The 26,712-nt window shown below is 36.9% G+C and overlaps 1 protein-coding gene across 5 annotated transcripts in view; it reads right to left on the minus strand.

The window, feature by feature from the left end:
* PDS5B (PDS5 cohesin associated factor B) overlaps positions 1 to 26,712 on the minus strand; it is a 203,743-nt gene that overhangs the window by 87,115 nt on the left and 89,916 nt on the right. For all 5 annotated transcript variants that reach the window (XM_062194387.1, XM_062194386.1, XM_062194389.1 and 2 more), the window contains exons 10-15: positions 22,590 to 22,684; positions 16,311 to 16,456; positions 14,046 to 14,197; positions 12,813 to 12,926; positions 5,211 to 5,292; positions 1,214 to 1,262 (exon numbers count right to left, since the gene is read on the minus strand). In XM_062194387.1, coding sequence (XP_062050371.1) covers positions 1,214 to 1,262; positions 5,211 to 5,292; positions 12,813 to 12,926; positions 14,046 to 14,197; positions 16,311 to 16,456; positions 22,590 to 22,684 — 638 coding nt within the window. The remainder of the gene's footprint in view (positions 1 to 1,213; positions 1,263 to 5,210; positions 5,293 to 12,812; positions 12,927 to 14,045; positions 14,198 to 16,310; positions 16,457 to 22,589; positions 22,685 to 26,712) is intronic.

A 26,712-nucleotide genomic window follows, 5' to 3' on the forward strand; every position in this document is an offset into this window, starting at 1 on the left:
GTGTAGCAGGTAAAGCTGCTGCCTGCGATGCCCACATCTCATAAGGTCGCCAGTTCCAGTCTGGCTGCTCCACTTCCGATCCAGCTCTCTGCTATGGCCTGGGAAAGCAGTAGAAGATGGCCCAAGTCCTTGGGTCCCTGCACCCACTCCTGGCTCCTGATCGGCCCAGCTCCAGCTGTGGCAGCCATTTGGGGAGTGAATTAGCAGATGGAAGACCTCTCTCTCTCTCTGCCTCTCCTTCTCTGTATAACTCTTTCAAATAAATACATCTTTAAAAAAATCTCATTACTGGGGCCTGCATTGTGCTGTAGTGGGTAAAGCCACAGCCTGCAATGTTGGCATTCCATATGGGCGTTGGTTCATGTCCTGGCTACTCTAATTCCATTCCAGATCCCTTCTAATGCTCCTTGGAAAGCAGTGGAAGAAGCCCATATGGGAGATGCAAAAAAAGTTATTGGTTCCTGGCTTCGACGTGGTCCAGTCCTGGCTGTTGTGGTCACTTGAGAGGTGAACCAGTGGAAGGAAGATCTCCCTCTCCCTCTTTCTGTGTAACTCTATTTATTTATTCAAATAAATAAATCTTAAAAAAAAAAAACCTCATTATCCTTAAGTCCAGTAAATTTTTTCCAGGTATTCCTGGAAAAGAAAAAGACCTGCAAAAAACAGTTTCTGTTTCTTATTCTTGCATTGTACAAAGAAGATGTCCACACAATCCTCTTGTATTTCCTGTTAAGTGCAAGTAAATAACCTTTTATATGAACATCATTTAAGGCAAAAAGCTAATTAAGATTTTTCAAAGAAGCTATTAGGTACTTAATTGGTATTTTTTTCACTAAATTTTGGCTTGGAGTGCAATTAGTTTCAGACCAATTTCACACCACAACAAGCAACATCAAAGCATAGATTAAGCTTTCACAGGTAAACTTACATAATAATGATTTAAGTGAATTACAAAAAATACATTCATGTAATAAATTCTTTTTCCAGATCTTGCTCATATAAGATATTAAAGAATTTTTAAAGTTCTGTATAGTATGCAAATTAACTGAAAATAGAGGAAGAAAAGCTGAAACTGCTAGCAGATGAAAAATAAAATACTTTATAATCTTTTGCTATATTACCATAATCTAAAATGAAACTACATTAAACACTGTAAATTGTAAGAGATGTTTCAATTAAGTCTCAAAATTTGCATAGATATAAAGTTACTTACTTGTAATAACCATCACTTTTGAAAATATGGCCTTGACACTGGCATCTGTCTGTGAATCACACAAAAAATGAAAAATTAAAATTCCCTGACAAAAATCTTACACTCTCCAAAAAATCAGGTAAGTATAACCTATAAATGTTCCAGACTGATGTCCTTGTTGCTACTGTATCATTCTGTAGCCAGTTTGAAAACCTAAATGACCTGGACAGAGGTGGAAATGAACTCATCCTTCATTGCCATTCTTACCTCACTTTCATCAGCCCCAAAACAAACCAAAAAAACTGCTTCACCACATTTTGGGACAATTAGATATCTTCAGTTGTTTTGAGCACTAATAGAACAAGGTAACTAAGTTTAGGGAAGGAATAAAGTACCCAAAAAATGCCCCTGACATGTAAAAGATGATTCTGAAAGTGTTAATTTTTTTAGATGATTCTAAAAACCAGCAGTTTTTTCAGTGAGTAAATGTGCTCACCATATTGTACTGTATGTAATACATTCATATACTACTGCACAAAAAGTCACAGGTATAGAAAATGTCTCAGGGCTGCAGCTGTGGCACAGTGAGTTAAAGCCCCAGCCTGGAGCACCAAGCATCCCATATGGGAACCAGTTTGAGTCCCGGCTGCTCAACTTCTGATCCAGCTCCCTGCTAATGCGCCTGGGAAAAAATCTGAGGATGGCCCAAGTCCTCGGGCCCCTGCACCCACGTGTGAGACCAGGAAGAAGTTCTTGGTTCCTGGCTTCAGATTGCCTCAGCTCCAGCTGTTGCACATTTGGGGAGTGAACCAGTGGATGGAAGATCTCTCCCTCTCTCACTCTAACTCTAACTCTTTCAAATAAATACAAAAATAAATATTTTTAAAAAACTAAAATAAAATGTCTCTTAGAGTACTATTTGCTGTTTCAGGATAGTGTTAACTTAAAAAAACATAAATGTCACTGAGCAACTATTTAAAAGACTGAGCTAAATAAACATTGATAGGGAAACAACAAATCACATATAAACAATAAGCATACCATCTCAAGTAAGAAACAGTTTGCTCATACATATGAAATGATCCCTAAGTATTTAAGATTTAAAGGATGAAACAGCTTTGTCTAGAAACATGTAATATTTATGTTGTGGTTTTATCTGGAAGGACAGGGGTACTGCTGTCAACTTTAAAGAGCTGATCCATGTTAAAAAAAAAAAAAAGCACTAACAAAAGTAATACAGCAAATTACAAAAACACTTCTAAATGATACTGCACAATTCAATTTAGTTTAATGAAAAAATAAGGCTCATATTATTAAAAATTAAAATACAATGGAGAAAGCAGTAAAGGCCGGTGCTGCGGCTTACTAGGCTAATCCTCCGCCTGCAGCGCCGGCACACCGGGTTCTAGTGCCGGTCGGGGCTCCGGATTCTGTTCTGTTTGCCCCTCTTCCAGGCCAGCTCTCTGCTGTGGCCCAGGAAGGCAGTGGAGGATGGCCCAAGTGCTTGGGTCCCGCACCCGCATGGGAGACCAGGAGAAGCACCTGGCTCCTTGCTTTGGGTCAGCGCAGTGTGCCGGCCGCAGCAGCCATTGGAGGGTGAACCAATGGAAAAAAGGAAGACCTTTCTCCCTGTCTCTCACTGTCCACTCTCCCTGTCAAAAAAAAAAAAAAAGAAAGAAAAAAAAGGGAAGAAAGCAAGCAGTAAAACAATACTGATTATTAAGTATCTAAGTCTTTCTGGTAAAAAAAAAATAGGAAATATAAATATCCTTTGTAAGAGAACACTTAAGTTCAGGGCCAGTACTGTGGTACAGTGTTGGTTAAGTTGCTGCTTGGAAAGATGGCATCCCACATCAGAGTATTTGTTTGAGTCTCAGCTGCTCTACTTCTGACCCAGCTTCCCAAAATTGTGCCTGGGAAGACAACAGAGTATGGCCCAAGCACCCGGGCTCCTAACACTCAAATGCAAAACCAGGATGCAGTTTCTGGCTCCTGGCTTTGGACTGGCCCAGACCTGTTATTGAATCAGCAGACTTACGATCAGCAGATCAAAGAGCTCAATCATTCAATATAAAATATCTCTCTCTCTCTGCTTTTCAAATAACTCAATTTTGGTTTAAAAACATGGTACAAAAAATTCTGAAATCAATGAGTAGTTTGCTTCATAATACACACATTTTATATGAACTTTTGATGACTTCTCATTTTTTCCTACTTTATCATGTCTATTAAAATTCTCTGTATAAAGTGAACAGTAAATAATCACAGAGAAACTATTAAATCTTCTCACTAGAATTCCAATTTGGGATACTATCTTCCTCCATTCTGCTTTCTCTTCCACCTTACCACGCATGATTAGATTTTCCTCTTTAATGTGGTTAGTTCAATAATTATCTTAAACAAGCAAAAAGAAGATTCCATGAAGAAAAAGGAAACTAGATAGTCTAACTAAATTGAGAGTATATTTTGTGATTCCATGAATGACTGAACAAGACAGTCATGAGCTTCTCTCAAGTTTCTATCAATAGGCAAGAGAAAGCAGCTTCTGCTAAATTCATTCATTCTAAACAGTGAGAGTAAAAACCAGTTATATTCAATTACAAGCTCACACATCATGCTTGCTCAACATATAATCTATACATTTAACATACTGGCCGCTATTATGACATCAGTAAGATCTAAAATAAAAAAATGATCTTATAAAATACATAGGAAAAAGTCTCACATTTTTAATTAACACTTTTGATCTTGGCTAGATTGAAGTCAATTAATATAGGTTTAGGTAGGAAAAAGAGGCACTTTATCCAGAGATTGCTGATAAAACACACTTAACTACATTCTAACATGACTGAAACACATTTATTGACCGAAACACACTGACAACAGAAACAACAGAATCTCTATATCAGTTTCAAGTCATTTAAAAAAAGTGAAAACATTCTAATAGGTTCAATATAAATATGTTCAATAATTCTAGGAAAAAAGGTGAAATTATGTTCAATAAAATAGAGAGGTTACTGTTAGCCTATAAAACAAAACTACTACTCATAGACATAAGCATCAACTAGGCAAACAAGAGTTATAATTTTTTTTTTCTTAACCTTCAAATGTAATTTGAAGTCACAAGGACTGACACCATGGCACAGCAGGTTAAGCCACTTACACCAGCATCCCATATCAGAGGGCCACTTCAAGTCTCAGCTGTTTTGCTTCTGATCCAGCTCTCTGCTAATGCACCCAAGAAGGCAGCAAAAATGGTCCAAGTGCTTAGGCCTCTTCCATCCACATTGGAGACTGGGATGGATTTCCAGGCTGCTGGTTTCAGCCTAGCCCAGTCCTGGTTGTTGTGGCCAACTGGGTAATAAACCAGTAGATGGAAGATATCCACCCCCCCCCTCAACCCACACCCACACCCTACAGCTTTTCTCTTTAACTCAGCCTTTCAAATAAGTAAATCTTAAAAAAAGATGAGTCACTATAAACTATTTAAACAATTAGTGTTAGTTTACTGATTTTAGGGCAACCGGCCAATTTACACTCAGGAAACTAGAAATTTTTTCCCCTAGAAAAACACAAACACTGCTATTGTTTTCTGTCCTATGAACATACATATATTAGAGAGACATAATACCATTATTAAAACTTTCTGAAATCACAAGAATATACATCTTGAGACCATCTTACTGTGGCAAGATAAACTGCAGCTTTCTTGTATTTTCTATGCCTTCAATATTGCTGAGTTATGGTTTATGTATTTTAAAGCTACAAAAAAACCTGAATTTTGACTACAGTGAAGTACATTCTCTTTCCTACCGGGTATCGGCAGATAACAGCAAATATTTAAAATCTTTCTATATAATAACATTCTTAAAAATTACTTTTCTAGATAGTCTTATAGTCAGAAATTTTCCATATATAAAAAGTTAACACACAACAGCAATGGTAAACAGTAACTAAGACACATGTGCTTTACAAATCTGAACATCAAAGGAAGCATTTTCTTTAAAATTCAACTTACTTTAGGTTGCTTAATTAAATCAAGTAAATCCTTTACTTGATGTCGGAGCAGATTTTGACACTTCCACATTTCATTCAATGCTCTGAAAAATATAGACAAACTTAAATAACAAAACACAATGAAAATCCTCCCAGAACATTAACTATGTACATTTTAAAGAAATAAAACTCACAAAATGACAGACATGAGGTCAAATTCACAAAACCAAGTAACTGATACATGAAAGTAAAGAAAGGAACTAAATATAACAGATATTACCATTTAAGGAGACACTAAGAGCAAAAGAAAGGATTAATGGTAGTTGTGCTTTGCTTTATATTAAAACAGGGACTATCTAATCATTAATTGGAAAAGATGATAAACTTGAGGAATAAAAGAGTATCTGATCAGTCAGGTCCCATAGTATAGAACCAATGACACAGAGAGACAAGAGTTAGCCAGAAGAGAATGAGGACACTTCTTACTGAAACAAAAATTTTATCATACTTAAATTTTAACCTGTCTAGAAATATTCACGCTATAAGTGAATATTATTTTTATGTGGCAAAAATGCTGATATACTTCTACTATTATTCTCAGGCAAAAATTTTAATCTAATTATATATTTAACATGTATACAGGTACTCGAGAAAATATTTATAAATCATAGAGAATAGTATTAAGAAAAGATTAAGTTACGGAATATCAGAATTACATCTTAAAATTTTAAAAGGATCTTTAACAAAAACAAATATTCTCTATCAGTTTATTTCAGTTATCTACAATTTATATTAGATTCTATTAAGATACATTATGAGGCACAGTCAGAAAACAGTAATACAACACAGAAGCACATATAAACCCCATTTTTCCTTGACAGGCAAGACAATTGTCTAATATTTTAATTCTTCCATTTAAGAATATGTTTTTTAAATGTCTTTGGGTTTAAAAAAGGTAAAACAGTTTAAATCTGGAAATTTAAGTTCTTTTGTACTAATCACTCCAAAATGGTAGCAGAAAAGCAACAGTATTAAATAGAAGCTGAATTTTAAATAGCTGTACTTTATTATTTGCAAGATACTTGAATGCCATGAAGTTTCACTGGCATAGTTGAAGACTGTAAACACTGAAAGCAAAATGACCATTCTCTAGAAGGCTGTAAAAAATCTAAAATTTAAATGAATTACATAATTAATTTTCAAAGAAAGAATTAATCATGAAATCACATTTAAATATAAAAAGTCAATGTATTTTCTCTCCTATACATTTAATTCTTAAAGCTTCTGAAAGGCCTGGACTTTGAAATTTGCCTTCACTTAAAGCAGAAATTATTCTACCTACTATATTACTTATTTGAAGATAAAATCTCAAGAAATTCTAAAGGCCATTATAAACTATTATGGCTATAGCTTAAGCCAAAAAGTGGTCATTATTAAGAATGTATATTATAACATATTTAAGGGCACTGTCTTCAAGTGTTTTAATATTTTAGCATTAAACAACAATATAATCTGTCTTAGATGTTCCAAGTACTCGGAGCCCGGCTATCCACAGTGGGAGACCTGGATGGAGTTCTCAGCTCCTGGCTTCAGCTTGGTGCAGCCCTGGCTTTTATAACCTTTTAGGGTGTGAACTAGCAGACAGACTGATATCTTACCCCTCACCATCACTCTGACGTTCAAATAAAATAAACCTTTTAAAATATATATATAATCTGTCCTTATTCGTTGCCTTTCTAAATAGTCCTTCTTAAAATAGTTATACCAGCAGAAGCAGTATTACCAGAGCAAGACAAACAGCCACTTCTATAATTTAGTTTAAATTCCAGTTCTGTCACCAATAAATATGAGAACTCTGGTTAAAAGACTGAATATTTGTTAGCTGACATTTTGCAGACAACCAATTCTTTCAAAGAGCACTGAAAGTTACCATACCAACTCAAAGAGAAAGACAGCTACCAGGGTTTCAGTCAGGGACCTGTCCAAATGCTGAAGGAACCTCTCCTCCAATCTGCTCCCAGTTGGGCAAATCACCCATAAGCCTCTGAAGTACAGAACTGTCTAAATAGCAATTTGCTCAAAGAAAGAGGAAGGCACAACTAAGACATTTGACACTACCTCCTACTCTCGACCTAAAAAGGAACTCTAGAGAAAGTGGAGGAAACAGATACCAGCAACACAGGGTACGCAGAGTTACTATTCTTTTTTCAACAACCAAGACATTTAATTAGCTAACTCATCTACAGACTGGTCCATATCAGAACATCTAAAATAGGGGAAATGGCTCAGTCAACAAAAAGAAAGAATTCTCACCAAACAACTTATCACCAAAACCTTCCTACCAAGCAGCTATTTTTCAGTTCTTAGGCCCCTTTTAAACTAAGTAGAGATCACACATTCTAACAACTTATGGGCTAAAATGGTAATTTAAATGAATAAAGTAGGACGGGTATTACAATACAAGAGTGGTGAAGGCTACAGTGAAAGGACATTAATAGGTCATAAAGCTATGAAAAGATCAGTATCATCAGTATTCAGGAAAATGAATGATAAATTGTAATACTCAAAGGATTAGCAAAAATTAAGATGTCTGATAAAATGAGTGGATCTTAATAAGTTCATGGGAAAATTAGGGGATCTATTGAAATAGTTAAGATGCTGCCTGAGATGCCTGCACCCCATACTAGAATGCTTGAATTCTGGCTCCACTTCCAATTTCATGTTCCAGCTAATGCACACCACAGGAAGATGCAGATGGTGTTTGGGGCTCTCTGTCAGCCTTATGGGAGCACTGGATTGAATTTCAGGCACATGGCTTCAGCTTAACATAGTCAGTTTTTTTTTTGGGCACTCTGGGAAGTGAGCTACATAACAGAGCATCTGTCTTTGTCCCTCTGTCTCTCTGCCATTCAAATAAAATGAAGATTTAATTTAGTAATCAAAAATATAAACTGTTTCTCAAAATAAGCACCATCACATACAAGACACTTTTGTAAGCAGTGATACCAGCCATTGACTAAATGGACTCACCCCAAAGAAGCCAGGATTATTAACTGAAGAAAATAAGTAACCTTTAAAGATCTTTTTAGGATCAGAAAGCAAAAACACATTTCAGGGACAGGCATTTGGCAAAGCAGTTAAGATGATGCTTGGGACACCTGTATCTCACATCCAAGTGCCAGGGTTTGAGGACTAGTTTTGCTTCCTTCTAATGCACATCGTGGGAGGCAACAGGTGATGACTCAAACTTGGGTTCCTACCACCCACATGAGAGATCCACACTGAGTTCTGGCCCACTGGCTTTGACCTAGCCCAGCCCTGGTTGTTGTGGGCATTTGAGAAGTCACAACCAGCAGATGCAGATACCTCTCCCTCTCTCTGCCATGCAAATATGCAATTTTTTAATAAAAAAGATTTTAGAAGGAGCCTTGTCAGCAACTCTAAGGTAAATGCCTCATGATTTTCCATTGAAACAACCCCTGCATGGTGAGAAGAATGAGTAAGAACACAGTCATGGTAGAGAAGGGCTCTCTGGTAAAATTGTTCTGGGCATTTTGATGCTAAAGCCTTGGCTACTTTCTCAAAAAACAGTCTAATAAGAGACATTATCATTCCCTGGCCAGACAGAAAGTCAATAATCGAAATGCATCACAAAAAAAAACTATTCTCATGACGCTTGATGTTGAAACGGTCTGCTTTTGCTTTGACTGAACCCTTCCACCTCTTGGCAGCCATTCTGCAATTGTGTTTCATCTTTAGGATCATACAGGTAAAGCCAAGCTTCATCACCTGTAACGATGCCTGATAAAATGCTTCAAGATCTTGCTCTCCCTTGTGTTAAAACTTCCATTGAACGTTTGGCTTTTGTCTGCAGCTGATCGGGCCACACAAGTTTTGGCAACAAGACAGTAGAAAGTTGGTTCAAGTTGTATTTTTCAGTCAAAATCCTGTCAGCTGAACCAACAAGATGTCTATGATGCCATTATTTCTGTATTATCAGTCCTCAGTCCTCTTCAACTAGAGCATCAACAAGATTAATTTTTTCCTCATAAACTGATGCTGATGGTGTGACACTGGGTTTCGTCTTCAAGATATCATCTCAGCCCTTTTTAAAATGAACCATTTATAAAGTGCTAATTTCTTTGGGGATATTTTCCCCATATAACTTTTGTGAAGCCTCCGTGGTTTCACCTTCCCTTTCTTCCACAAAAGCTTCACCCTAAGCTTGAAGTTTGATCTTGCTTCAATTTTATCAGAATTCATAGTGTTCTGATAGGGGCCCTTTATAAATAGTCTTATCCTTTTTAATACCTCACATAGGATCCTGTCCAATCCTGACGTAACTAGTACAGGTTTATTTTACAGCAAAATACTTTTGAAACCCATGCAATTTTTCCCTAATACACATTTTCTACGAACCTTTTGAAGACTCCTTATATACAGGCTAAATCCATTCAAACTACTGGGAGGAATATAAACTAGTATAATTATGTTAAAGAAAATTTGAAGGTAGTTTGTAATAATAAAAATGCACATGGCTGGCGCTGCGACTCAATAGGCTAATCCTCTGCCTGCGGCGCCGGCACACAGGGTTCTAGTCCCTGTCGGGGCGCCAGATTCTGTCCTGGTTGCCCCTCTTCCAGGCCAGCTCTCTGCTATGGCCCAGGAGTGCAGTGGAGGATGGCCCAAGTCCTTGGGCCCTGCACCCGCATGGGAGACCAGGAGAAGCACCTGGCTCCTGGCTTCAGATCAGAGCAATGTGCCAGCCGCAGCGCAGCAGCCGCAGAGACCATTGGAGAGTGAACCAACAGCAAAAGGAAGACCTTTCTCTCTGTCTCTCTCTCTTTGTCCACTCTGTAAAAAAAAAAAAAAAAAATGCACATGTTCAGCAATTCCACTCCCACCTATATACCAGTGATTTCAAACCTTGGTTGTTGTCTATTAGAATCTCCTGAAATGTTCTAAAAATCCCAAAACTCAGACTACACACTAGACAAATTAAATGAGAAGAATCTGAAGGAATGACTTAGGTGTTGGCATTGTTTAAGCCTCCCATGGTGATTATGATAAGTAGTCAAATTCAAAAACCACTCATAATCCTGCCTTCAAGAAACCTTTCCACCACATGTAAACTAAATTGAAAATGCCCATAGTAGCACTATTTGAAATAGTGAACAGAAACAATTCAAATGTCCATTCTCTCCACTGACTCAAAGTTCGGATTTCAAGTTTCATTAAATTCTTTTTTTTTCTTTTTCTTTTGCTCCCCTGGGTTTGGAAGGAATACATTCCAATAGTTTATTTTCATTTCTTGAGGAGCAACTGCCAAACCTGACTCATAGTCTAATTAATCAATATGTCTTCTCTCTTATAAGAGACTTATAATATATTAATATTCATTACTTCCCTGTTATCTTACATGTTATCTGATAGGATCAACCTAATATTTATCACAAAGTAGGGTCCAACCAATCAGAATAGTGGCCAGTGGAAGAAGGTCACAGAAACTCTCCTGATATACCCAGGCCTGGTGGGATACGAGGTGGAGGACCAGTAGAGGAAGGGATCCTCAAGGGAGTTCACTTCTATTGTAGTGAGTATGCTGGTCAAATACCAGCCTAAATGCTACCTACTTTTTTTTTTTTTTTTTGAAGAGGGAGGTTTTATTGTTAAAGGGACCGATTGTAAGGAGCAAAGATTTTTTTTTTTTTTTTGACAGGCAGAGTGGATAGTGAGAGAGAGACAGAGAGAAGGGTCTTCCTTTTTGCCGTTGGTTCACCCTCCAATGGCCACTGCGGCCGGCGCATCTCGCTGACCCGAAGCCAGGAGCCAGGTGCTTCTCCTGGTCTCCCATGCGGGTGCAGGGCCCAAGCACTTGAGCCATCCTCCACTGCACTCCCGGGCCATAGCAGAGAGCTGGCCTGGAAGAGGGGCAACCAGGATAGAATCCGGCACCCCAACCGGGACTAGAACCCGGTGTGCTGGCACCGCAAGGTGGAGGATTAGCCTGTTAAGCCACGGCACCGGCCTCTACCTACTTTTTAATCCACATTCCCTATCCCTTGCAATGAAAACTTTATTTTTCTTGTTACTTTTACAGTCCTTGATTATTTAGTTTTGCCAAAGAGTCTGAATTTCTATTGTGTCTTATTCCTATTCCCTTTTTTTTGGATTTAATTTCCTCTCTCACCAAAAAACAAAAACAAAAAAACACCTTTAGTAATTTTATCAAACAGAATTTTTGCTTAAAAGCATTTTACTTCATTTTCACTCCAGAATTACAACTGAACTGAGTCATCTGTGATTTTTCAGTAGCAGTAGTTCAATTCAAATAGGGTATAAGTATATAATATATCATATTTCATACAAGAGGCCATCAACAGTACCATGAGGGACAAAAAAAAAATCAACAAATTCTGGCAAATCAACAATTTCAGGATACAATTCAGAGAAAAATGTATAATACAAGTAATAATGTTAAATACGATAGTAAACATTTTACTCTACATAGAAGAAAAGCAATGAGCTTTTGAACAAAGCAGAATTAGGTTCAGATTCTAGTGTTCTCACTTATTACCTGTGTGGCTCTGTGCAAGTTAATTAAACCTCTATGTGATCTGATTCATCATGTGCACAAGCAAAAGTGATATTTAAGTAAGTTGGCAAGCTTTTTCTGTAAAAGGTCAGATAGTATTTTAAGTTTTGTGGACTACTGGATATCTTTTGCAATTAATTTTCTTTTTAGCATAGAAGCAGCCATGATTAACAGCTATTCTAGCAGCTGAAATATAAAGGTATTAAGAAATATACATCGCTCCCCTCTGTTACCTTTTCCTCATTAATTCTAAGTAATACATAAATAGCAAATATAATTATTTAAGTGGAGGGAGCTAAATGTCTCATTAAGCAGCAGTTTAACAAAAATTATACACAACTCCTTAGATCTCCAATTTCTGAACATTTAATCTTCAATAGTTGTAAACTAAGAGCCTACATTTTTCCCAATATCTGCAGCAAATCTCTAGGCCTCAATTTCCTAAACCTTAATACGATTCCATTAAATTAGTAACATCTCTCCCATGTCTAAAATGCCAATTCCCTAACCCATACACCCAAAAGCACTTTTTGAATGAAGCATGGTAATAAAAATATATTTGTGCTTACCCTTATGCCAAATGATAACACTGTATTCAGGCTATGCAACACAAAAATCTGTGCCCTACATCATAGTTTAAATCAGTACCAGGTGAGAATAAGAAGGTAGTATTTTCATAATATGGACCTTTCTAACACCTTAAGGAAAACAAAAACAGAAAGAATAGGTACATCAACATTTCTTGAGACACCAACAATATGAAAAGTGGAGAGAAAAATATCATATTCTAGAAGATTCCAGGTCAAGCAACTCTATCTATTGTTTTAACTGCTTACAATTGCTTCATCTCATGTTAACAAGCAGTACTTTCTGAAAAAATAGCCAAGTATTTTATAACGTCTTCATCGGTTAAACAACGTACACATGACGTAGTTTACATTTCAAAATACAACTTTTGTTGGTTCTTCTCCATAAAATCCAATATACTGCAAAAGATGTAAACAACACAGTTTGACATTTGAAACATACTTCACAGCATTTAAATCCAGTGTGGCATACAAGTAATATAAGCACTTCATCCGTTCTGTGGTTTCCAAATTGTGGGGAACCATATATTGAGCAAAGATCCGTTCGACAAGTAATCTACAAAAGAACAGAGAAAGCTCTATATAAAATACCAGAACACATAAGGAACACATATTAAAGAAGTTCCTGTTTTCATGAATGGAAATGAGATTTCCACATCAAAGCCTTCTTTCTATAGAGAGAGGGTCCAAAAAAGGTTTTAGCTGGTTGTACCAGAAACAGCCCCTTCCCCAACTAAGATAAATTCTGCTTCATGTCCTTGGGCAAGTAAGCTATCAGGGACTTTATTAATTTATCTGTCAAAAAAAGGATATATGGAACTACACCAGGTCCTCCAAAGTGCTTAATTCTAAATTTCTTTAAGTAAAGGCTACAAATGAATTTTTAAGATTCTTTTGAGTTTTTGAAGTGATCATCAAAAAAACACTTAGTTAAAAACACACACACCAAAAAAAGTCCTAACTATAATACCAATGTTTATGTGCTGATATTATACACTCAAATCTGAACATTTCAATTTTACAAATATTACTATCAAGCTTTTTATATAATAGTAACTTAAGGCACTCAGTTTTCTAGGTTCTGTACCTCTTAAAATGTTAATATGACCCATTGCTTCTTACTCTTTTTTTTTTTTTGCTTCAAGAACCCTAAGCTGAACCCCCCTAATAATCCGTCAATCAATTCAGACTGTAAAAAGGATTTACAATACTTTTAAGTGGCTGAAATCCACCCAAGATTTAACCTTAGCCTGCAGTGGAAACACATTAAGATGATATTCAGACAGTATGTTTTTGTGTAAATGTATAAACTAGTCTTAGCCTTAAATAGGAATTGTTTTTATTTAAAATGTCTAAGATAAATCCAAATGGCTTTTTATTTGAATCCTATTAAAAAATAAAGAAAAATTAAAATAACTATATACATTCAAACTTTTAGATATTACTCTGTTCAAAACTAATGAATGAAAATGAATGCAAAAGCTGTACCCACCCCTGAAGTTATTTGTGCAGTATGTTTCACTTGTGGCTTTGGTGGGAACGAAACTAGTCATTTACTACCTTTACTATGAAAAACTGAGGAGGGAGCTTAAAGTCATAAAGAAAATAGTTTACAAAAATATCAACAAGTTACGTACTACCCCAAATCACCAAATATATAGTGTCCTTAACTTACCGGTCATCAATACTATTTTGATAATATATATGCAGCAATTTGTCCTTGATCCATGAGATTTGTTTTGCAGCATCTTTGCCTGCTGCTGACTGCAAAGCATATTTCTTATAAATCTGGGCGAGTCCCATCATGGCTTCTTTGCGTACTCTCCACTTAAAATTAGAACAAAAAAAGTTCTCTTTATAGTATAAAAATGTTTCCATTATATAAATTCAGCAAAGTCTAGTTTTCTAGGTTTTCATTTTCTTTCACTTAATGCAACATGTTTTCTTCAAGTTTCAAATCCTGGTAACTGATTTGTAATTACTTATGGAAAAAACTATCATGTTAATATACCTACTACATAAAGCATAGGAAATATAGAAACATGTATATACAGCTTTAATATCTTCAACCCATCAACTACCCGCAAAACAAAAATCAATCAGAATCTACATATCATCACTTAGAAATAGGAAGGAAAAGCAAGCTATCAAATTTTAAAAAGACAAAACAATAACAACTGAGTAAACTGTAATTTATCTCTAGGAATCAAATTCAAGTATATTTTGGACCTTTTTACTGATTAATACTCCCATGAAATATTCAATAAGGAACTTACATACCACATCAGAGCACTGGTTCAAGTCCTGCCTACACCACACCTAACCCAGTTTTCTACTAATGTACCTGGGAAGACAGTGGAAGATATACTATGTACTTGGGTCACTTTACCCCATAAAGGGCACAAGGACGGAGCTGCTGACTTCAACTTGACCCAGCCCTGGCTGGGCACATGAGGATTGAACCAACAGATGGAAACTACCTCTCACTCTTTCCTCTCTCTGCCTGCCCCTGCCCACCTTCAAATAAGCAAATCTTCTTCAAAAGTAAATAAATTCTTCAGGATCATACAAATTTAAGGAAGAAATTCCTGTCCCATTATCTTCTAACCACAATCAGTATTATACTTGGGGAAGAAATTCCTGTCCAGTTATCCTCTTTCCACAATCAGAATTATCAAAGAGGGGCTGGTGTTCTGACATAGCAGGTTAAGCCTCCACCTGCAAAGCCAACATCCCATATACAAAGTCGTTTTTTGAGTTCCAGCGACTCCACTTTTCATCCAGCTCCTCACCTGTGCACCTGGGAAAGCAGCAGAGGATAGGCCAGGTTCTTGGGCACCTATACCCACATGGGAGACCCGGAAGAAACTCCCGGCTCCTGGGTTTGGCCTGGCCAAGACCCAGCCATTGCAGCCACCTGGGAAATAAACCAGCAGATGGAAGATATTTCTCTGTGTGTGTGTGTGTGTGTATATATATATACACACACACACATATGTATATGTGTCTACACACATATACATGCACACACATACACACGTCTCTCTCTCTATACATATATATAGATACACATCTGTCTGTCTCTCTAACTGTGCCTTCTAAATAAGTAAAATAAAATTTTTAAATTATTAAAGAGAAAAAATAGAATGGCACAATCAACCTTAAAAGATTGTTAAAATGTTTTAATGTTTAACTAGTCAAAGCTATTCACACAGCTACCAACAGCACCCCTTCCAAGTTTCTTGGCTAATTAACCCCTAAATACAACAAAGAATGCCATACTTTCACCAAAATTACTGTTAAATCTTAGTCAATAGGGCCCATGCCATGATGGAAGGACAATGTGGGGGTGGGGGGTGAATATTCACTTAGGCATTTACTGAGTGCTTAATGTATTCCAGACAACATGGAACATAAGCATAACAAGACACAGTTCTCTCTTCAGCAGCTCACTGATTAATGAGTGGAGCTGCTAATGGGTGTTTATTCACGGTTGGTTTGGAGTTCACAGTACATAGACCAGAAGCAGGCTGCTGCAGCAGCTTAGCTTTACCAAGTTGAAAACATCTTTCACTTTCTATTCGATGTCAATTATATAATACAATTAGCTAAAGGACTACCACATCACACCCACAGAACACCAGCCTGAATGAGAAAAGAACCAACAATATAAGAGAAGCTGTGACTAAGGCCTTTGCAAAAACAGTTGTACAAGCTAGACATGTGATTACTATGAAGAACTGTTATGTTTAGAATGAGAACAAAAGGAAAAACTAACAAAATTTAATACAACAAAAAAGTAAAACCTTCTCAAAATGTAGCTTTAAGTATTAAACTGTCTCCCCTGAAATGGACTTGGAATTTCAGAATTTTTAAATGAAATATTATTAAACATCAGGTGTTAAAAAAGAAAACCCATTCATTATTCAGTCTTACTTACCCGTTTGTCTAATGTCCTCTCTCTCACAAAATTAAGTAAGTGATCATTGACCAGAAGAATGTCCTTTTTCGCAGCTGTAACTATGGACACAATAACATCATGTCTAATAGCTTCCTCAGGGTCATGCGACCGAACTTTAAGATACTCTGAAAGATAAGATTTTCCTTAATCAAAACTGAAACCTTAACAATGTTTCTTACAAAGTGCGTAAGATAGCAAAAACAAAACCTAAGTATAAGGTTTAACATTTCAAGAAAATTAAAAGCCAAGAAAAGGAGATATGAAATGAATGAGGAAAAATTCAAAATACCATAGTTACATTTAACTGCTGACTAGTAAAATCCTCCTCCCCATTTGGTAGGCAGGCAAGTTGATTAAATAGTTCCTAACTTCAGCAGTTAAAAACATAAATGAACTAATTTAATTATATATCAAATTAAACATTTCATTTTTTGTTTTTCATTTCAATGCATAAAATATTCAAGTCACACACCACTTTAGGGGAAAAACCTAGAGTATTCCATTTCCTGTTCCTTAACTAGGAAAGCCCTGAATAAAGTTACTGAAAGAATAAACTATTAGCTGCCAACAAACAGGACAAAGACTATCATAAGGCAATCCCACTTAACTGAGAAAGGCCAAAGGAAAGAAGGAAGAAATGAAATGGACTTTGACTGGAAGAGTTTCTTAAAGTCAAAAACATAGAGTTCACACTTGGCAGTGAGAAAGCTAAAGGAAAACAATTTTTAACAAACTTCAGCAGCAACTAATACATCTTAAATTAAAAGAAGAAAACAGAGAACTGAACAAATAAAATATTATTCATCTTTTTTACAAGCCCATTAAGATAAAATTTGGTTGTTTGGATCTGGATTACTAAAAATATATGTGCCTGTAAACAAACAATAATTAAAATTTTTTATTTCCTTCAATATAAACTACCAGTTTAACAATTATAATGCAAACACTGGTAAAGCAACTACCCAAGTCTCAAGCCCCTCCACCTTGAGCATTCTAATAAGAACCATTCTAAAAATCAGAAAGATTACATATTGCTAAAACAACTTCTTTTTAAAAAGCACCTATTATCTTAACCTAAGCTGATAAATAACATTTTTAGTATTATGACTAAAAATGGAATATGTTAAACAGATCTCAAGCTCATTTCTTCACCAAGATAAATACAGCTTTATACAATTACTCGTTACAAATGCAGTAACATGTTACTTTATGTGTCACTATGAAATAAAAAGATGGTAACACACCATCAAGTTTAAGATGCATCCTAATTTCCCTAAAACCAGTCATTCATGTTAAAAGGTATATAAATATATATAATATATATATTAAATATATATATATATATATATAAGAACTATTAACTCAGATACTGCCTGTGAGGAGCACAAAGTAAAGGGAAAGAAAGAAGAAATTCTCAGCAGCACGACAAAGCATCTACTAACACTCTTCACCATGCTATGTCTCTTACAACTGGACTAAAGACACAAGATAACACCTGTTTATATAGCATATATTTATCTCTGATCACTCCTGTACTCTTTAAAAATTTTTTGAAGGGACAGACAATAAGAAATCATAGCAGAAGAGATTTACCATAATTTTGGAAGGCAGATGACAGGTAAATGCCCTACAAAATGAAAAAGGATGAAACCCAGACAAGAAAGCAAGCAATAAGCAAGTTCAGTTTTAGAGTATAATTCTCAAAATGTTTAGAACTTCAAAACAACAGGAGAAGGGATGACGTCTATAGCTGGAGACATCAGCAGGGGTCAAAAATTTGCATAAGGAGTAGTAAGATCTGTAGATTTTACAGAGCCACCTCTTAGCCAATAACAAAGAGGCTGAAAATGAAGACGAGGAAATCTTACAACACAGTAAGTGTTCCATAAAAAAATGAAACAATATACTATCACTATGTAAAGTAAAACATTCAAACCAATAGTAAAGATTAAAATGTTACTGGTAAAATAATCACATCTAAAGTATATTTCAAATGGCTATGATCAGAAAAATCAAAACGCTGATCTATTATTTACATTTTATTTAATAGTATTAATAGTAAATGCTACATTAATGCCTCACTAAAGAGGAAAATACTTAAATTTTTTATACTTCAAAAGAGAAAAGATCTAGAATAATATAGAATTACCACACATCAATTTTTAAAAACAAGACTAATATTAAAAATGAGTATAATTGGGGCCAGCGCTGTGGTGCAGTGGATTCAAGCCCTGGTCAACAGTGTCAGCATCCCGTATGGGTGCCGATTGGAGTCCCGGCTTCTCCACTTCCAATCCAGCTCTCTGCTATGGCCTGGGAAAGAAGTAGAAGATGGCCCAACTCCTTGGGCCCCTGTACCCACGTGGGAGACCCAGAAGAAGTTCTCGGCTTCGGATTGGCACAGCTTGGCTTTTGTGGCCATTTGGGGAGTGAACAGCGGATGGAAGACCTCTCCCCCACCCCTCCATGTAACTCTGCCTTTCAAATAAATAAATAAATCTTTTTTAAAAAAGTATAAGATTTAAATAGACATTTCATAAATGAAAGAAGGCAGGCAGGCAGGCAAGCAAGAGAGACTTTTTTACAGAATAACATGAGCAGGAAGGACAGATGGTTCATCTGTAGTAACAAGGGGAGCAGTTAAAGAATAAGAAGAGACTATTTATGAACAGTGGGGAAAGAAAAGCCAGCAAGAGCCTAGAATGAAAGGTATACACCAGCAGGAAATCCTTTATGACCAGTGACCTAACATGAAAGCCAGATCAAAGAGCAAGCTCTATTTAAACCATATAGGAATTAACTTACTACAAACTATTACATGTTTTAAAAAAAGATATATATAAAATATATAATAATGGGGCCGGTGCTGTGGTGCAACAGGTTAAAGACCAGGCCTGAGGCGCTGGCATCCCATATGGGCCCCGGTCTGAGTCCCAGCTGCTCCACTCCCGATCCAGCTCTCTACTATGGCCTGGGAAAGCAGTAGAAGGTGGCCCAAGTCCCTGGGCCCCTGCACCCACATGGGAGACCCTGAAGAAGCTCCTCGTTTTGGATCAGCCCAGCTCCAGCAGTTGCAGCCATTTGGGGAGTGAACCAGCAGATGGAAGACCTCTCTCTCTATCCCTCTCTCTCCTTCTCTCTCTGTGTAACACGTTCAAATAAATAAGTAAATCTTTAAAAAATAAAAAAATTTCAAATTTTTTAAGTTCCTCAGAGATAAGTTAGACTAAAATATCTTTCAGATATACCACACTTAAATACCTTCAAGAACAAACCTAGGAATGATACATACAAGTGAGAAACACAGAGGGAAAAAAAGACCCTGGAAAGCAGATCAACAAGTATAACTGACCAGATCCCAAGTAAAAAAAAAAAAATCCCAAAACCAACAGCAATGAAATTGGCGAACCAATCCAACGTATATCACATATTCTTCAGAATGCACAGAATTGGTACCAAGTCCTTCTTGATCTTAAGGCAAGGGAGATGAAAGATGACTGTGTGAAGACTGAAAAAACACAACCACCCATCTAGATTACCCTCTCCCACCCTGAAAGAAATCTGGAAGTAAACTCTATGAAAAATGTACAACAGAGAACCTTTAAACTAAAGGACATGGATTACACAGTGGACAGTATGGGTCATACTCTGAAAGGGGATCCCAAGGTAACAACTGAAGTGTGAATGTAGAAATCCACTGTCCTTTCCCCACAGACACAGCAACTAAAACTTTTAACTTCCACACAGAATACTCTTCTCTGGGGAATTTTCTTCGTTGAAGAGTAAGTGTAAAAAAAAATAAGGGGCTGGCATTGTGGTGTACAGGTAAAGCAGCTACCTATGACACCAGCATCCATATGGGTGCCAGTTTGTGTCCTGGCTCCTCCACTTCCTGTCCAGCTCCCTGCTAACATGCCTAGAAAAAGCAGCAGAGGATGGCCCAAGTAATAAGGTCCCTGCCACCCATGTGGGTGGGGTCCTGGTGGTGACAGGCATTTGGGGAGTAAACCAGAAGATGAAAGATCTCTCCTTCTCTCTGTCATGGTGTCTCTCCCTTTCTCTCTGTAACTCTTTCAATAAATAAAAAAATAAATTTTTTAAAGATCTATTTATTTATTTGAAAGGCAGATTTACAGAGAGCAAAGGAAAGACACAGATCTTCCATGTGCTGATTCACTCCCAAAATGGCCACAATGACTGGGCTGGGCAAGGCCAGAGCCAGTAGCCAAGAGCTTCTTCCAAGTCTCCCACATGGGTGAAGGGGCCCCAGGCCTTGGGCTATCCATCCTCTTCTGAATTCCCAGGTGCATTAGCAGGGAGCTGGATTAGAAGTGGAACAGCTGGGACTCCAACTGGCACCCATACGGGATTCAGCACTGCAGGCTGTAGCTTTAACCCACTGTGCCACAGCGCCAGCCCCAAAAATAAATGTTAAAAAAATAAATTGAAAAAAATAAAAATTAAGGGTCCTCCCCACAAATAACCCACCCTGATCACTCTAAAGTACAGTTCAGAAACAACAGATCTATCCAAATACTCAGGGCTTTCTAAATAGCTGTTTGTTTAGTCCTCTACGTTACTCATAAACAGATAGCTATAGGTTGCCACGCATTCGTGGAAAGCTTCTAACACAGAAAATAGACACAAGAGCAAAGAAAAGATGAGAAAAAAATCACAGAAGGACATTTTGTGGAGAAAACAATCTCCTCCTCCCCTCACCAAAAACACACACACACACTGTTAACAGTCTCAGTGAAAATGTTATTTACACAGGAAAAGGATGCTACAGAAAAAAAAGGAAAAGGAAAGGAGGGAACAGGACAAACACACCAACACATAGAGAAGATGGAAAACTGGGAAGGAAAGAGGGGAGACAAAAGAGGGAAGAAGAATGGATGGGCCTAATACCAATACTATACAAAAGCAGCTTACAGAATAAAGCAGTGTGGGTGGTCAGATTTAAGTTAACAGAGGACTCCCAGTGGGATGTTTCCCCCAAAAAATTCTGAACTAGTGAAAGTACCTGCTGTTTTAGATCAGTTAATAGGAACTCTACATACCTGAAAGTATCACTGGACAAATTACCATTAAAAACTTTACAAAGGAATTAACTTAGGTGACTTTATCAGAACTAACTCAGTAGTATAAAGATTAAGAAGCAATGATAAGCATAAGAGTAGATTTCATTTTAAGAGCAGCTAAAAAGGTACTATAAATGGGGAAGGTTTAAAAAAAAGTAAATGATTGGCCGGCACCGTGGCTCACTAGGCTAATCCTCCACCTGTGGCACCAGTACTCCGGGTTGTAGTCCCGGTTGGGGCATCAGTTGTGTCCCGGTTGCTCCTCTTCCAGTCCAGCTCTCTGCTGTGGCCCAGGAAGGCAGTGGAGGATGGCCCAAGTGCTTGGGTTCTGCACCCGCATGGGAGACCAGGAGGAAGCACCTGGCTCCTGGCTTAGGATTGGCGACCGGCCAATGCGGCCATTTAGGGGGTGAACCAACGGAAGAAAGACCTTTCTCTCTGTCTCTCTAACTCTGCCTGTCCAAAAAAAAAAAAAAAGTAAATGATTAAATATTAAACAAAAATGGGAGATGGGAGATGGGAGAGTAGTAAGTTAAAGCCATCAAGGGTCCTTCATTGCTCTGCCCAAAAAGCTAAAGTATGATTAACTACAGACTTCATTCAGAGTGATTGCCCTATGTAAAAGAGGAAGGAAATAGTAGTCTGTGAGGGAACCTTTTTTTAATCTTTTAAAAACAGCAAATGCTAACACTTGTGACGAACACATAAGTGGCTTTCAGTCTAAATTTTCTGAATTATTTAAAATCTTTTAAAAGTTTAACAGATTATGATACATGATACTCTTTTACTACAAAAACGCAAAGTTCTGTTCTCTTATGCTTATATATTTTGTTACCTTCATTTAGCATGGTTACATTAATTAACAAATCGATGACTTTCACTTAAGTTCTTAAAATACGAAAGAACATTAGTCTTATAGCCTATTCAGAGTCAAGATCCTTAAAATCAAAATGACCGAAATATTTTTAGAATTGTTGTTAAACTAAGAAACTGCTCCTGAAAACACCAGCATTTTATGGATGCTTTCAGCTTAAACAGGAACCAGACTGTAAAAATTCTAACATCAGAGAGTAACTTCACCTATCTCACCAACATAAAGATTTCCCCCATAAAACTAACTTATTTTCTCCACTGAAGAGCATCTTCAGGAATATTTGCTGTTACACGCATATAGTACCTGTCAAATCCTTTGCTAAATCAGGATGATTCATGAGACAATGGCTAGCAAATTTCACACATTCCAGGCGGATTGGTACATGGATATCATTAAACCTGACAAAATACAAAGGCACAGAGTGATCTTTAAAATAAGAAAAAAAGACAATTTTTAACATACAATTTATAATAACTTCTCAAATTAAAAAAAATAAACTTTACATAGGAAAATCCAAAATGCTGTCCATTTTTAACAAAGCTTTATCACATACCATATATTTCTATAAGTAATCTAGAACCTCCATATTAAGCGAGGGCAATATCCTATCAGAACTATGTAACGTTTAAGGACTCTGTTTAAACAAACAATAGGCTCAAATATAAGAATGAGAATAACAAAAAAATTCCTGTAAGAATTATGCTTCCAATTATATTCATTTATGCAAGTCTGTTCATATATAGCTCAGAGAAATAATATATAAATTCTATACCAGCTTGTAAGAAAATTTCTCAAACTACTCACTCTTAAATATAAGGAATTCACAAATGTAATACTAGATCTCACACCCAGGGAGTAGAGAACTCTTTTCTGCCAAGGGCCATAAGGATATTTATAACATCATTTGCAGGACATACAAAATTATCAACTTAAAAGATTAGCCTGCTATAGATTTATTGCATTTCATGTCCTGCCTGCAGCTGCCTTGGGTCAGATCAAATGATTTCTCAGCTTTGCATGGCCTACGGGATGCATATTAAACCCTCTATTGTTTTACAATACATGATCAAAAACTGCTCCCAGATTACTCCTATCCAGTTAACCATAATTATTATACTAACAATCAAAATTTTTATACTGCATATATAAATATTACTGTATACATCGCTAAAAAATTAAGTCTTTAATGATGACATTTAAGACTCTATCTTGTATTTTTTCTCCACTTCTTTTATGTTTTTGTAACTTTGAGGAACTGAGATATCTCTGTGTGTGTGTGTATGCACACATGCACAGTTTGTATATAGTTTTCCCACCATTTAGATTTTGCTAATTGTATAATTCTTGTGCCAATTTATAGTCTTCCATCTCTTTCTGAATCCTACAAATTGGTAGTCAGATCTAGAGATGTGATCATTTTGAGATTCAATTTTCTTTAGCAAGACGATTTTGTAGATGGTATTATATTCCTTCATCAGGAAACACATGACAGAGTCCTGCATTGTAGTGCTATGGGTTAGGCGGCCTACTCCAGTAGTTGCAGACATTTGGGAAATATACCAATAGCTAAAACAACTCTATCTCTTTGCCTCTTTCTCTGCCTTTCAAATAAATAAAATAAAATAATAAATTTATATCAGCAAAAGAAAGCACATGATATCCAGTTGTCTCTCAAACACTGATGTTCAAAGTCTACATACATGAGTTTATCAAGTCATACAAAAGAGTAGGATTATTATCTTTATGTATCAACAAAATTAAGCCAAGATTTTCCATCTAATATTTCCATATCTTAATTCTATGAAATCAAAAAGGCTCCCAAATCTTATATTACTCAACTCAGAAAAAACAAAATTGAGCTAATTATAAAGGAGAAAAAAGCTCAAAATCAGTACCAAATTACTAAAAAAGATTCTTAGAATAAATATTCTATGATTAGAACACCCTCCCACACTGAGAGTTATAAAACCTGGCCAATGTTCCTATATGAAGTTTCCAGAGTGTTTTGAATCCAGGCACTGAATCTTCTACACTCACCATTTCTCAACTAAAGAAGTATAATCATAAACAGATATAGTAATATGTGATAAAATATGTAGTTCTTAGAATTGGAGACATTAATACCACATGAGTTTGTCATTAATATTAAAAGGAAAAAGTACAATGGAAATTTTTCAATGTTGAAATTAGGATTCCTTTTTACTCCTAGAAAACTATAAAATTCTGTTTAAACCAAGACGTAATCTTAACATATAGTAATGTCTACCTGTACAGTCATGTGCCACATAACATTTTGGTCCATGTAGGACCACCCAATAGTGGGCCCACAGAGATTATAATAAGGCTGAAAAATTCCTATCATCTAGTGATGTCATAACTGTTTTAGTTTGTATTAATATACTTAATGATGATCACATTAAAAAAACAATTATCTAATGGGGCCAGCGCCGTGGCTCACTTGGTTAATCTTCTGCCTGTGGTGCCAGCATCCCATGTGGGCACCGGGTTCTAGTCCGGTTGCTCCTCTTCCAGTCCAGCTCTCTGTTGTGGCCCGAGAAGGCAGTGGAGGATGGCCCAAGTGCTTGGGCCCTGCACCCACGTGGGAGACCAGGAAGAAGCACCTGGCTCCTGGCTTTGGATTGGCGCGGTTCCAGCCGTAGCGGCCATATGAGGGGTGAGCCAATGGAAGGAAGACCTTTCTCTCTCTCTCTCTCTCACTGTCTATATCTCTACTTGTAAAATAAAAATAAAGAAGTAAAAAAAAAATTATATTTCTCAGAACATAAGTCCATTGTTAAGCAATACATGAAAATATGTTAAATATGTAATTTTCTTTCAAAACATTAAGTAAAAAAATAGACTTAAAATTAGAGTGAACAACTGAATTAAACTGATAAAATATTATGTTCTACTACCCAGGAATTTTCCATTGTATTTAAAGGAAAATACTAGAAATCAAAACTCAAAATGACAATGGACTAATATTAACTTGCCTCATTAAATATTATTGCTGAATTTCAGGCATGGAAAGCCAAGACACTGTGGCAAAAAATGACCTAAATGAAAGATCTCTGTGAGTAAGATCCCAGTGGAAAGAAAGGGCCATCAAAGAAAGAGGTATCTTTCTCTGAAGAGAGGAGAGAACTTCCACTTTGATTATGGCCCTGTTTAAACATTGATGGAGTTTGTGGACTCAAAAGGCTTCCGCAGCCTTTGCAGCTCATCACAAGAGCCTCGGGTGATCACTGATGTCATAAATAAGAGTGTCAGTTGTTAAATCAACAACAGGATTCACTGTGCACTTGCTCCCCATGTAGGACCTCTGTCTTTAATGAGTTGTACTGTGAGAATTAATGGTAAAACTAGTCTTCAAACAGTACTTTATACTTTATGTGTCTGCGTGGGTGCAAGCTGCTGAAATCTTTACTTAGTATAGAGCTGATCTTCTGTATATAGATAATTAAAAATGAATCTTAATGAAGAATGAGATGGGAGAGGGAGTAGGTGGTGGGACAGTCTGCGGGTGGGAGGGCAGATATAGAGGGAAGAACCACTATAATCCAAAAGTTGTACTTATGAAATTTATATTAAATAAAAGCTTTCTATAAAAAATATTATTGCTAAGCTAAATAAGAACTAAAAAAATACTGGGAATCTAGCTTACATTTAACAAGCATTTAACAAAGGATTAGACCCTCACTTAACAGATTAGAAAAACAAGCCAGAAGACTCAAAAATTTATTAATCTCTAGCAGTTTTATTACAAAAAATGGGAAGAAAAGTAGTGAAACTGAAATGAATATTTCAACACAAAGAAAACAGAATCACAGGGCCAGTTTATGGCACAATGGGTTAAGGTGCCACTTCCAGGCTGGCATCCCTTATCAGTTTGCTGGTTCAAGTACTGGTTGCTCTGCTTCCAATCCAGCTTTTTGCCAATGAACCTGGGAAGGCCACAGAAGATGGCCCATGTACTTCAGACCCTGCCCTCCATGTAGGAGACCAGGACATAGCTCCTGGCTCCTGACTTCTACCTGGTCCAGCCCTGCCTGTTGCAGCCATTCAGAGTGTGAACCAGAGGACAGAGAAGATTCTCTCCACACCCCACACCCCCATTTTGCCTTTCAAAGAAGTAAGTAAATAATAAAATAAAGCTTACATCTAATGGACAAAAGATGCTATTTAAAAGGGGTTGGGAGGCCTGACACTGTGGCATAGCAGACCAAGCCTCCGTCTGGCACCAGCATCCTATATGGGTGCTGGTTCATGTCCCAGCTGCTCCTCTGCCAATACAGCTCTCTGCTATGGTCTGGGAAGGAAGTAGAAAATGGCCCAAATACTTGCACCCGCACTTGAGACCTGGAGGAAACTCCTGACACCTGGCTTCAGATCAACCGAGTTGTGGTAGCTGCAGCCATCTGGGGAG

The sequence above is a fragment of the Lepus europaeus genome, chromosome 6 (genome assembly GCF_033115175.1).
Source record: "Lepus europaeus isolate LE1 chromosome 6, mLepTim1.pri, whole genome shotgun sequence".
NCBI lineage: Eukaryota > Metazoa > Chordata > Mammalia > Lagomorpha > Leporidae > Lepus > Lepus europaeus.